This window comes from Schistocerca gregaria, chromosome 2, assembly GCF_023897955.1.
Source record: "Schistocerca gregaria isolate iqSchGreg1 chromosome 2, iqSchGreg1.2, whole genome shotgun sequence".
Taxonomy (NCBI): Eukaryota; Metazoa; Arthropoda; class Insecta; order Orthoptera; family Acrididae; genus Schistocerca; species Schistocerca gregaria.
Genome location: NC_064921.1, coordinates 330,256,752 through 330,270,804, shown reverse-complemented (window position 1 = coordinate 330,270,804; position 14,053 = coordinate 330,256,752). Strand labels below are relative to the sequence as shown.

Here is a 14,053-nt window from a genome sequence, read left to right as displayed (position 1 = left end):
GATACGCAATTTCGATTCTAGATAAGGACAAAGTAGAAAAGCATTTTTATAGCAAACGGACGGCATAGGTCCGCCTAGCCTGCATGCCAGGTACACGATAGAAATTTCCATCGTTTCTTATTTGAAAGAGCTATTACATGTTTGTTCGTCACGGAGTCACCACGACTTGCAGATTTTTACTCACAGAGGTCTTCAAGTTTACTATTGTTGCGTTTGCTTGTTCCAGAAAGCGCGTTCGCTGTTGTTTCGACTTTTCTGCGTCTGATGCTACTTTTTCGAAACATTCTTCGGAAATTGCACTTTCAGTCTCTTTACACTGCATCGTGGTATCTTTGTATTCCTAGTCGCGCCCTAATCTGTGATATCACGTTTGTTTCAGACGTGAAATATTTCACTTTCTCCTCCCTACTATATTCCAATAAATAAAGACTTTATGCACTGCGTGCTGTTTTTTAACATTCCCCGGAATATGCGATTCCTCCTCTTCACACTGTCTTGTGGGGACTTTTTATTTGTTTTTGGTCACAGCTCAATCACATCAACGTGATTCAGTCGTAACATAACTTTTTGCTTCTTCCTAACTAAGAATTACAAATTTTGACTTCTTTTTACTTCAGGAAGGCGAAAGAGCTGTCCACATAATCAGACACGATACCATAAAATATATGATATTTTATTACTAATAGTCGAGGTAAGAACTTCAAAAAAATTTTAACCGACTGAAAGCACAAATCCTGTGGGGTCTTTCGGGAAGCTGCAAATTATAGATTCTATCGATAGATCTGCCTCATCAGACCTGTTATTCAGGATATAAGGCGTTCTTCATTTCAACAAGTTTTCTGATTCCTCTATAGGAAGGGGAGGGGGCGGGAGGAGAAGTGTTTTAGGTACACATATTTAAATTTATAAAGCTTGCTTTCACTGTGCTTGCCACATTGTGCTCCTGACGCACTTTCCGTCACTGCTAGTGTTCCTATCGGATGTTTCCTTTTCCTCTATTTTTCTACAAACGACTTAGTAATTACTAGTTTAGCGCCCGCTATTCGCTCGCGTTTGCATAGTATTACACCAAAAATAAATTTGTAAACATGTATTAGGCCTAATGGAAAATATCTGTGTTAATGAGCCTTTTTTTCTATGCAATTCTGACAAAGTCAATTTGTCATGGTCACCGTCAAATAGCTTTCTTTGATTCACTTCATAAACTGCAACATCTAAACATTTCACCCTAATGAAGGCTTCTAAGGCACGATTTTTCTGAATGTATTTCTGACCAGAAAGCCATTCCGGCACCTGGAGTCCAAAGTTTTCGTTAAATGTCTTTTGCGTTGTTGTGATAATACTTCCATAGAAACATTCGTCACCTAACACATATTTAACCGAAAGATGAAATACCAATTTTCATTAATTTAGCTGTTTTTTAATACAACGAAATATTTTCTTAATAATTTTCATTCCCTATTTCACCCATTTGGAGTTGCATTTTCAAAAACAGTGATAAACATATACTTTTATTTCTAACAGAGATGCGAAATATGAATTTTCGTGGATTTAGCTTTGAAAAGGCTCTCGTAATGAATAATTTTATAAAACTTTTCATCCCCTATTTCACTCTTTTAGGGAGTTGAATTTCCGAAAACACTGGAGGCGTACTTTTTTAAATTTTAATCTAGAAGTCAAAAAACAGTTTTCATAAATGTAGCTCTAATAATGCTTTAGTAGTTCTTCAATAATGATTTGTTTCCAAAAAAACTTCCGCCTACTACTTTACGCCCTTAGTGGTTGAATTTGCAGAAATGGTGAAACACTAATTGTTTCATTTCTGACCGAGAAGCCAAATACCAATTTTCAAAAATTAAATTTTAAAAATTCCCTCACAATGAACACTTTTATAAAACATTTCATCCCTTATTTCACCCGCTTAGGTGTTGGATTTCCAAAACCTGTTAAAAGCTTATATTTTAATTCTAACAGTGAAGCCAAATTGAAATTTTAATAGATTTAACTTTAATAATGAAATATTTTCGTAAAACATTTTATTCCTTATTTCACTACCTTGGCGATTGAATTTCCAAAACCATATAAACACGCGTGTTTTTATCAAATTACTTGCCACTAGGGATGTGGAATGCACTCAACGACTGTGATACGACTTTCAAATTGATGGGAAAGAAAGGGCGACTGATTGCTGCTCTCGATCAATTTGAACGTGTGTTTTTATTTACAACCGAGAAGTTACATACCAGTTTTCAAAACTGTTTCTACAAAAATACTTTAGTAGTTGTTTAATTAAAGCATTTCTATTAAAATCGCTCAAAACAACCAGTATCTGAAATAACCGATTTTCGATTTTTTTTATTCCTATTGTTTCCTGTAATAAACGTAGAAATCGAACAAATACTGAAGAATTTTGCCTCTCTCAGTTTCAACATACACAGAATGAAAATATTAAATGAAATAGGCAAATAAAAGAAAAATTTGTCTGTCCACCGTACTCTGCTTTCTTCGTAAAGTGATAGTGGATGAATACAACAAAAAAATCACCAGTTTTCTCCAACTGATTCCAATTTCTTGAAAGTCACTCAAAAAACTAGTTATCTGGGATGATACCACTATATGGGCATTATGAATAATCAGTGAAACTGAGATTGAACCGTCGGAGGTTCGAGTCCTCCCACAGGCATGGACGTGTGTGTTGTCCTTAGCGTAAGTTAGTTTAAGTTAGATTAAGTAGTGCGTAAGCCTTGGGACCGATGACCTCAGCAGTTTGGTCCCATAGACCTTACCGCAAATTTCCAGTTTGAGATTGAAGAGCTCTGTGTTTCGTGTTAATTTGTTCATTTTCACGGGCTACAGCAGATAAAAACATATTACACTGAAGCGCCGAAGAAACTGGTATGGGCAAGCGTTTTCAGTTACAGAGATATGTAAACAAGCAGAATACGGCGCTGCAGTCGGCAAAAAGTGTCTGACTCAGTTGTTAGATTGGTGTCATAGTAGGCGCACGAGAAATGGAACACAGCACCTCCGAGGTAGTGATGAAGTGGGGATTTTCCCCTACGACCATTTGACGGGTGGGCCGTGAATATCAGGGATACGATAAAACATCAAATCTCCGACATCGCTGCGGTTGGGAAAAGATCCTGCAAGAACGGGGCTACGACGATTGAAGAGGATCGTTCTACATGACAGAAGTGCAACACTTTCACAAATTGCTGCAGATTTCAATGCTGAGCCATCAACATGTTTCAGCGTGTGAACGATTCAACGAAACATCATCGATATGGCCTTTCGGAGCCGAAAGCCCACTCGTGTGCCCTTGCTGACTGCACGACACAAAGCGCTACGCCTCGCCTGGGACCGTCAACACCGACCTTGGACTGTTGATAACTGGAAACATGTTGCCTGGTCGGACAAGTCTCGTATAAAACTATATATCGGGCGAATGGACATGTACGGGTGTGGAGTATGGAGACAACCTCATGAATCAATGGATCCTGACGTCAGCAGGAGACTGTTCAAGCTGGTAGAGGCTCTGTAACGGTGTGGGGCGTGTGCACAGCTGGAGTGATATTGGACCCCTGATACGTCTAGACACGACAGGTGACAGGTGACACGTACATAAGCATCATGTCTGATCACCTGCGCCCATTCATGTCCATTGCGCATTCCGACGGACTTGGGCAATTCCAGCAGGACAATGCGACACCCCACACATGCAGAATTGCTGCAGAGTGGCTCAGGAACTCTCTTCTGAGTTTAAACACTTCCGCTGGCCACCAAATTCTCCAGACATGAACGTTATTGAGCATATCTAGGATGCCTTGCAACATGCTGTTCAGAAACGATCTCCACCACCACGTACCCTTACGGATTTATGGAGAGTCCTTTAGGATTCATAGTGTCAATTCCCTCCAGCACTACTTCGAACATTAGTCGAGTCCATGCCACGTCGTGTTGCGGCACTTCTGCGTCCTCGCGCGGATCCTGCACAATATTAGGCAGGTGTACCAGTTTTTTTTGGGTCTTCAGTGAATATAGTCACAGGCAGAAGATGAGATACTTACTGTATTTGTTGTGTTCTATGAATGAACTGTTTTTAAGTTTTTAATTTTTACTGTCAACATAATTTCTGTCCACTTTATTATTTCATAGAAGTAACAGGGAAATGTTTAATCTCTTGTTGCTACGTCATTTGCTAAAATATTTCCAGAGTAGGGTTGGTTCCAATCTGCAGTACAATGGATGTCCAACGGTGTGAGGAACTACTATACAGACCACACGAGCGAAAGTCTTGCACACTACGAGTGCAAGCGTACTTTCACCCATGAGACAGTGAAACAGGGACGTTATTGTCTGAGCTATACTGTACTGATTCTTGTGCTATGTTTGTTGCTCTTTTCTGTCGGCATTCTCATTAAAATAGCACTGATCAGATACGTTTCTATAATAACGTAATATTACAAACCAATGCAAATTTTACGAATAAAATTACTCCCTTTGTGAAAAGAGTATATTTAAAAACGAAACATTTATGCACTGCTGCAATGACTAACTGATATTTCGGTTTTTTACAGGGTTATTAGTAAAAATAAACAACACCTGTTATAACCGAGGCGAAAGAAAACTGAAGAATACCGATTATTCAACACTAAAATACCGGTATTTGCTTTAACCGGTCGGTTTTTCCCATCCTTAGTTGAGTCTTGACTGACATGTTCTTTAGCTATCTAATTGGGCTCATGAGCGACTCTTTGTATGGGTTTGTTAGTGCTGTCAATTATTAACTGGGCACAACCAAATAAAGTTTCTATGTTTGCCGTACCAAAGTGGTTTCTAAAGAGTTTCTTCCACGAATAATGGGGTTTAAGAATCAATATTTATTTTCTAGAAACAAAAGATTGTTTTCCATCTGTCTCAATTCGCGATGTCCAGTTACGTACGTCTGAACGAAACTACTGAAATAAAATGTAGTTGCCGAGAAAAGTATTTATTCAAGCGTACTGCAAGAACTCTGGCCGACATTTTAGATCCGCTGTCATTTTCCAGCTGTCAAGCTCAACCCCGCAACCGGGAATGCCTCGGCAGGAAGGCGGTAGATACAGTGAAGCAGTCAAGCGTCCCGGAGACGTTCCGGTGCAGAAGTTTTCGCCTAAATAGCGAGCCCATCGTGTTTCGACGAACAGAAGCCGCAGTAACTCGGGAGCGACCCCTAACTTGCGGCGGGCCGTTCGCAGGCTGCACAGGAAACATAAGCAAGTTCTGGGCGACCCCTCCGCCGCAGATATCTGATGCTGAGGCCGGGGCCGCAACTCCGGCGTCGACTTGGCCGTCTTGCGCTGGCAGCCACAACTGCGTCGCGCCAACCCGGCGCACCCGTCACCCCTCTCTTTGTCGCCGTTCTGCCCCCGCCCTATCCTCGCAGATGTCTGCTGCGCAACTTCGCATTTCACCATGTTTTGTCTGTAGCCGATGTGCGGCAGTTCTGGCAACACTTCCAAGTGACACATTTACCTAGTTACCCGATGGTAAAAACTGTACCGTTATTCAGTCAGATGTAGAAGAAATATCAGTCTGCTGCCCAGATTGACAGGTGGCTCTTTGCCATAGGGATAGGTGAAGATAATATACTTTACAAAACTTAAAATGTAGCAAGTTTGACTCAGTAATCTGTCATCATATACCAGTGGCAACTGATCGGAGAATGGAAGGGAGGCCGAGCCTCCTCATATTTCTGTGTTGGTAATAGTGGCAATAGTAACAATAATTGTTTTTTTACACTAGATCTTTATGCAATTTAGTCAGCGAAAGCGAAAGCCATTACTTTATGTTACTTCTAAACCAACAGCACTCCAGAGCAAGTCAAAGTGCGAAAGCTTAACAACCCTAGCCTTGAGGCAGCCGGAAGCGAGAAGCTTATAGCGATTGTTTGGTTTGGGTTGTAGGGCGCTCAACAGCGCGGCCATCATTGCCCGTACGAAGTCCCAGCTTTTACACAGTCCAATTTTTTTTTCAAAATCCAATCTATCCAGTGTCACAAATGATGATGATGATGAAATGATGAAGACACACCCAATCCCCCAGGCAGAGAAAATCCCCAACCTGGCCGGGAAACGAACCCAGGGTAGCAACGCTAGCCACTAGACCACGAGCTACAGACAGAATATGGCGAGGAGGCTAGGTGCCATTCCAGGGTGGGTGCAAAAGCTTGTCAGCTTTACGTCAGTACGAGGAACACCTGAGGACGTACAGTCTGTCCTAATGCGCGCTACGATGCACTACAGTGGCAGGGCAGGCCAGCAGTTGTGGTGCCGCCTCTATAGATTTCTCTTAGGTCAGTTGTCCCGTGTGCAGTGAATATGGAGAATCAAATGGTTTGCAAACTAAGGTTCATGGAACTGCCCCCCCCCCTTTCCCCCCCACCTTCCAACCTCTTTTTACTCATTGTTGCCCGCATCACGTGGTCATGAGGTAGCGTTCTCGCTTCCCACGCCAGGGTTCCCGGGTTCGATTCCCGGCGGGGTCAGCGATTTTCTCTGCCTCGCGATGGCTGGGTGTTGTGTGATGTCCTTAGGTTAGTTAGGTTTAAGTAGTTCTAAGTTCTAGGGGACTGATGACCATAGATGTTAAGTCCCATAGTGCTCAGAGCCATTTGAACCATTTAATTTACTCATTGTTTTGCATACTGTATGAATTTAGTTTTGCACCAGAGCTGTTCTTGTTTCATACCAGTAAGAATTTTTTCTCCCCACTTAAAGGTATCCCTGCTTTTTTCGCACCAGTCTTCCAAACGTACAGCAAATCTCAATAGTATTGTTGGTAAACATATTCCTTCCAACAGTAAAACGAGAACAGAACAGTATCTGCCAATCACGAAAACCATCCGGGACTATTTGAGGTTTTAAATAAAATAATAGACAGTCCAGCCCCTAGTGCAACGATTACCAGAGAAGTCTGTAGTTAAAAAATAGCCTCCTAGACTTTGTTTTTCTTCTGCCTGTTCTTCAAAGTAAGTTTTTGAAGATTAAACTGTTTTCCAACATTCTCCAGAAAAAAAACCAATGCTGCAGAGTTTTGGAACAGTGCTGTCTCAGGATGCAAAGCTTACATGATAAACTTAACAAATGAAGGAAGGGTATATCCCAGGATCGCTTATCAGCTCTTGCTTGTACCTCGGTTGAAAAGCCAGTTCTGTGAATACTTGCAAGCCAAGACACATAGTATGACGATGTCATCTAAGGATTCTGGAAGAAGGTCATCGAGTTAATTTTTACAGGTAACAACGCTCAAATGCCCGACCCACCATTTCGTTTGTAAATAAAAGTGAGTGTCATTATTAGCATTAGTAGTCGCGGTAGTAGTAGTATTAGTATTAGTAGTAGTCATCGTCTTCGCCACGTCAGATCATGTGGTGCGATCTCATGGTCTCTGGAGCAGATACAGCTGCCCACACAGCGTCAACAAGCGTTTCCAAACCACCAATACCTACCTCTTGCAATATGCTGATGACACCGCCTACCTAGCCACTCAAGTCTCTCTTTCCTCCTTCCGAAGTCACTTGGACATAATTTTCGAGTGACTTAATACGAGGGAACGTTAAGTAAAGCCATAGAAAATCCAAGCAACCACTTTGGTCACACCATTCAGCGTTTCCATCGTGCAGATTTCCAGCTCTCCATGTACACCCAACCCTTCCCTCAGACTAACTCAGTACAGTATTTAGGACTAACCCTCGACGGAAAACTAAGGTGGAATGAACCCCTCCTTACCATCCACCACAAAGCCAGAAACCTACTAAAACTACTAACAGGGGGTCTACAGCGTTCATCCATTTCCCTCACTTATAAATCCCTTCGGTAGGCAACGGAAATGCAAAGGAGGACGTGACCACGAGACATAGATTGCATACCCAACGAAAGCATAACGTTGTACTAGTCGGGGCGTGGAATGCCAGAGTTTAAATGTGGTACGTAAACTATAAAATCTGAAAAAGGAAATGCTGAGGTTCAAACTAGAAATAGTGGGCGTCAGTGAAGTGAAATGTAAAGAAGACATGGATTTTTGGTCAGATGAGTGTACGGTAATATCAACTGCAGCAGAAAATGGTACAATGGGAATAGGATTCGTTATAAATAGGAAGGTAGGGCAGAGAGCGAATTACTGTGGACCGTTCAGTGATAGAGTTGTTCTCATCAGATTCGACAGCAATCAAACACCGAAAACGACAGTTCAGATATACATACCGATGTCGCAAGCAGAAGATTAAGAAATAAAGAAAGTTTATGAAGATACTGAACGCGTAGTTTAGTACGCGAAGGGAGATGCAAATGTAAAACTCGCGTGGGACTGGAATGCGGTTGTTGGGAAAGGGAGAATATGGACTTGGTAGTAGGAATGGGAGAAGATAAAGACAAACTGAATTCTGCAATAAATTTCAGTTGGTAATACCAAATACTCTGTTCAAGGATCCCAGAAGAGGATATGTATTCGGAAAAGGACGGAAGGTATAGGAAGATTTCACTTAGATAACATCATGATCAGACAGAGACTCCTAAATCGGATATTGAATTGTAAGGCGTACCCAGGGGCAGTTATAGACTCAGATCACATTTTAGTAATGATGAAGAGCAGGTTGAAGTTTAAGAAACCAGTCGAGAAGAATAAACGCGCAAAGAAGTGGGATACGGAAGTACAAAAGAATGAAAAGATACGCTTGAAGTTCTCTGAGGTTATACAGTAGATACTGCGTATAGCTCAGAGGCAGTTCAGTTGAAGAGGAATGGACACGGGCAATTACGGAGAAATATTGGTACAAGGAAGATAACCGTGACAAAACTACGGGTAACAGAAGAAGTGCTTCAGCTGATCGACGACAGAAGGGAGTACAAAAATAACAGGGAAATACAGGAATACAGAAATAATTAATCTACATCTACGTGATTACTCAGCTATTCACAAAAAAGTACCTGGCAGAGGTTTCAATGAACCACCTTCAAACTGTCTCTCTACTGTTCCACTTTCGAACCGCAGGCGGGAAAAACGAGCACTTATTTTTTTCTGTGCGAGCCCTGATTTCTCTGATTTTGTCGTGATTATCATTTCTCCCAATGTAGGTGGGTGGCAACAGAATATATTCTCAATTGGAGGAGAAGACTGGTGATTGAAATTTCATGAGAAGATCCCGTTGCAACGAAAAACGCCTTTGTTTTAATGATTGCCAATCCAATTCACGTATCATGTTTGTGACACTATCTCTCCCTATTTCGCGATAATACAAAACAAGCTGCCCTTCTTTGTACTTTTTCGATGTCATCCATCAGTCCCACCTGATGCGGACCCCACACTGCACAGCAATACTCCAGAATAGGGCGGACAAGCGTGCTGTTAGCAGACTTTTTAGTAGACCTGTTGCACCTTCTAAGTGTTCTGACAATGAATCGCAGTCTTTGGTTTGATCTACCCACAATATTATCTATATAATATACATTATGATATTATTATCAATTTAGGTTATTTGTAATTGTAATACCTAAGTATTTAGTTGAAATTACAGCCTTCAGATTTGTGTGACTTCTCGCGTAATCGAATTTAGCTGATTTCTTTTAGTACTCATGTCAATAACTTCACACTTTTCTTTATTCAGGGTCAGGGTCAATTACCACTTTTCGCACCATACAGATATCTTATCTAAATCATTTTGCAAGTCGTTTTGATCATCTGATGACTTTACAAGACAGTAAATGACAGCATCATCTGCAAACAATCTAAGACGGGTACTCAGATTGTCTCCTATGTCATTTAGGAATGTAAAAAATAGAAAGTGCAGGGAAGCTAAGGCGAAATGACTGTATGAAAAATGTGAAGAAATCGAAAAATAAATGATTGTCGCAATGACTGGCTCAGGATACAGAAAACCTATTAATTTCAAAAAGAATCATCAATATTCTCCAGAAATGGGTTCTTTAAGAAACTTCATTTATGGCCTTCTTTTATAGTTTTAAACTTCTTACCAATTCGTGTAACCTTTAGCTGAAGCGCAACATGTCAAGGTAAGAGGTACCCGTCAGTCTTCTTACAAAAGGAAAATAGACCCTACAGCCTCGTCTGCAACATTGCGCAGAAAACATTAACCTTCGGTGAATCTCTTTCTTGTGCCACCATTTGACAACGATTTAAAGACTCCCACGCTCTGGCATTATGACGATTAACTTTTCCAGATGAATGGAAGTTTGCTTAGTCGCTGAATATCAGCTTGGAGGCGAAATGTTCATCCTCAAGTGCATCGTGCATTGTGACGTAAGATTGTAGACGCTGATCATAATCTTCTGATTTTAATTGTTGCACGAGTTGCAGACGGTACGGTCTCAAATGTAACCGCTGTGGCAAAATTTTCCACATATTTAAATCCTCCACATATTTTGGCGAATTTTTCGAAGTTCGTTGCTTGCGCGGACCGTCGTTTTTTGTAGGCTGCGTACGGAACTTTCCCTCGCCGTAGCACACTATTCTCTTTATAGAGATAACCGTATATATATATATATATATATATATATATATATATATATATATATATATATATATACAGAGTATGTGCACTTGAAGCCTGTGGGACAGTGTGGAGTGCGATGCGTTAAAAGGGATAGCGCGGGTGCCGCAGTGAGAGAAAGAAAAGTTTGCACCTTGGGGCCTCTCTTGCGAATTACGGGCCCCGAAGGTACCGTTCGTCTTTAACCTGCGCCGTCTCGCAAATCCTCTTATTCGCGTGCCACGGCTTCTTCAGATGGCGACGACAGCAGCTACGTCTCTCGTTTCCGCCTCTCCATCCGCACTGCTGCTCCCTGCTGAATGTCTACATCAAACGAGCACCGGAACCTGTTACGATAAAAAAAAAAATGTGACATACTAGTCCCCGAGAGACTGACACGCAGCAACTGCATGACAGCATCCTCTACATTCTACGAGGGTAAGGCGAGAAGACCTCAAGCTGGCACCGAGGTGCCTTTGCTATTAGTGAAATTTTATTTTTTATGGTTGTAAACATCAGGTGTCAAATCGATCTCCGGATTACTTTTGGAGCACAATTCTTTTTCTTTTTCCACACTAATGCATTGACCGTGTTTCACTCAGATGAATAACGCCGAATTAGACGGCACAGTGGCAAGAGTTTGGATTCGTGTTTCACAGGCGTGCGGTTCAAACCCACGTCCAGCCACCCAGATTTACGTGTGCCGTGATTCCCTCAAACGAGTTAAGGCGAGTTCCAGGAGCCGGCCGATGTGTCCGAGCTGTTCTAGGCGCTTCAGTCCCGAACCGAGCGACCGCTACGGTCGTAGGTTCGAATCCTGCCTCGGGCATGGATGTGTGTGATGTCCTAAGGCTAGTTAGGTTAAAGTAGTTTTAAGTTCTAGAGGACTGATGACCGAAACCATATACCAGGTGACTTGACAATTGGCACAGGCAGTCCCAGTTGAGGTTTTCATTCGTAACTTCTACATCCATGTGAAAGAAATAACCTACATTCGATCCCTGTATTATTATTATTAAAAAATAGAAAATGTGAACTTATAATACATGTCGTTTATTTCAGAAGCCATTTTCAATATGCAAAATATATCAGTCAGAAAGGTTCTTTTTCTTTTTTTAATAGAATAAAAATTGTTCTTCAACTTAAAAAGTCGGGGTTCATATCTTCTACACTAGTTTAACAGTGCCAAATATATTGTTACACGTGCTCCTATATGTTATTGAAAATGCTTGTTTCTAAGTCTGCATCACAATAATTTATTATTCAAAATAAGAAAATATTTCCTCAAATGCAGATGATGCTGAATAGTAAGGATGCATTTTTTTTTTTCATTCAGCGACAGACATGGGCAGACTGATGGAACTGTTTTTCCTTAAGCATAAATATGCTTCATTATATTGTTTTCACACAAATCTATTTTACTCTTTTGTTATGTCAATGCACACATATTCTATTAAAGAAGTTGCTCGAAGTTAGTTGACTGTGTTTACATAATATATTTTCAACTTTTTGTTATAGATTCCATTGATGGATGCAGCGATGGAAACTGTTCCGAAATAGATTGCCCTGCAGACTCTATCCTTAGTACAGATGAAGGGAATGTGACATGCCTGTGTGATCTAGAAAACTGCACACAGCCAACATGTGATGGACGAGAAGCACAGCTTCTCCACAAGGCTGCTGGACTTCCTGGAGACTGCTGTGATGTGTTTGAATGCCCTGCTACTGAAAGTACGTGTTCTTAGCAAAATCTAAAATATTTTTAATTGGATTTCATAAAGCAGTGAAGATAATGTGTGTGTGTGTGTGTGTGTGTGTGTGTGTGTGTGTGTGTGTGTGTGTGTGTGTGCGTGTGTGTGTGTGTGCTACCAGTGGGAAGACATATGCATGCATTACCCATAAAACTTTTCCTGGAGTGGAGTCTGTGTAGTGCTGGAAGAAAGTTATGTGTTACACACTTATTGCCTAGCAGTGTGGAAAGGTGCAGTGGGAGTAAGGTATACCTCCTTTGCGATATATGTTTCTATATTGTTATACTTTATACCAATCATTGACAATGGGAAAAGTGAAACACAGATACAGTGAACATGTTTCGTATAATTATAACTGAAATAACCCACGTATATATTCAAATCTACATCCACATCCATACTCCGCAAGCCACCTGACGGTGTGTGGCGGAGGATACCTTGAGTAACTCTATCGGCTCTCCCTTCTATTCCAGTCTCGTATTGTTCGTGGAAAAAAGGATTGTCGGTATGCCTCTGTGTGGCCTCTAATCTCTCTGATTTTATCCTCATGGTCTCTTCGCGAGATATACGTAGGAGCGAGCAATATACTGCTTGACTCCTCGGTGCAGGTATGTTCCCGAAACTTCAACAAAAGCCCGTACCGAGCTACCGAGCGTCTCTCCTGCAGACTCTTCCACTGGAGTTTATCTATCGTCTCCGAAACGCTTTCGCGATTACTAAATGATCCTGTAACGAAGCGCGCTGCTCTCCGTTGGATCTTCTCTATCTCTTCTATCAACCCTATCTGGTACGGATTTCACACTGGTGAGCAGTATTCAAGCAGTGGGCGAACAAGTTTTCTGTAACCTCCTTCCTTTGATTTCGGATTGCATTTCCTTAGGATTCCTCCAATGAATTTCAGTCTGGCATCTGCTTTACCGACGATCAACTTTATATGATCATTCCATTTTAAATCACTCTTAATGCGTACTCCCAGATAATTTATGGAATTAACTGCTTCCAGTTGCTGACCTGCTGTATTGTAGCCAAATGATAAGGGATCGTTCTTTCTTTGTATTCGCATCAAATTACACTTGTCTACATTGAGATTCAATTTCCATTCCCTGCACCATGCGTCAGTTTGCTGCAGATCCTCCTGCGTTGCAGTACAATTTTCCATTGTTACAGCCTCTGGATATACCACAGCATCATCCGCAAAAAGTCTCAGTGAACTTCCGATGTCATCCACAAGGTCATTTATGTATATTGTGAATAGCAACGGTCCTACGACACTCCCCTGCGGCACACCTGAAATCACTCTCACTTCGGAAGACTTCTCTCCATTGAGAATGACATGCTGTGTTCTGTTATCTAGGAACTCTTCAATCCAATCACACAATTGGTCTGATAGTCCATGTGCTCTTACTTTGTTCATTATACGACTGTGGGGAACTGTATCGAACGCCTTGCAGAAGTCAAGAAACACGGCATCTACCTGTGAACCCGTGTCTATGGCCCTCTGAGTCTCGTGGACGAATAGCGCGAGCTGGGTTTCACACGACCGTCATTTTCGAAACCCATGCTGATTCCTACAGAGTAGATTTCTAGTCTCCAGAAAAGTCATTATACTCGAACATAATATGTGTTCCAAAACTCTACAACTGATCGACGTTAGAGATATAGGTCTATAGGTCTGCACATCTGTTCGACGTACCTTCATGACAACGGGGATGACCTGTGCCCTTTCCCAATCCTTTGGAACGCTACGCTCTTCTAGAAACCTACGGTACACCGCCGC

The 14,053-nt window shown here is 41.6% G+C and overlaps 1 protein-coding gene across 1 annotated transcript in view; it reads left to right on the top strand.

Moving 5' to 3' along the window:
- Nucleotides 1–14,053, top strand: part of LOC126336984 (cysteine-rich motor neuron 1 protein-like) — a 1,115,002-nt gene that overhangs the window by 1,052,006 nt on the left and 48,943 nt on the right. The window contains exon 2 of the mRNA XM_050001221.1: nt 12,044–12,256. Within this exon, the coding sequence (XP_049857178.1) occupies nt 12,044–12,256 (213 nt within the window). The remainder of the gene's footprint in view (nt 1–12,043; nt 12,257–14,053) is intronic.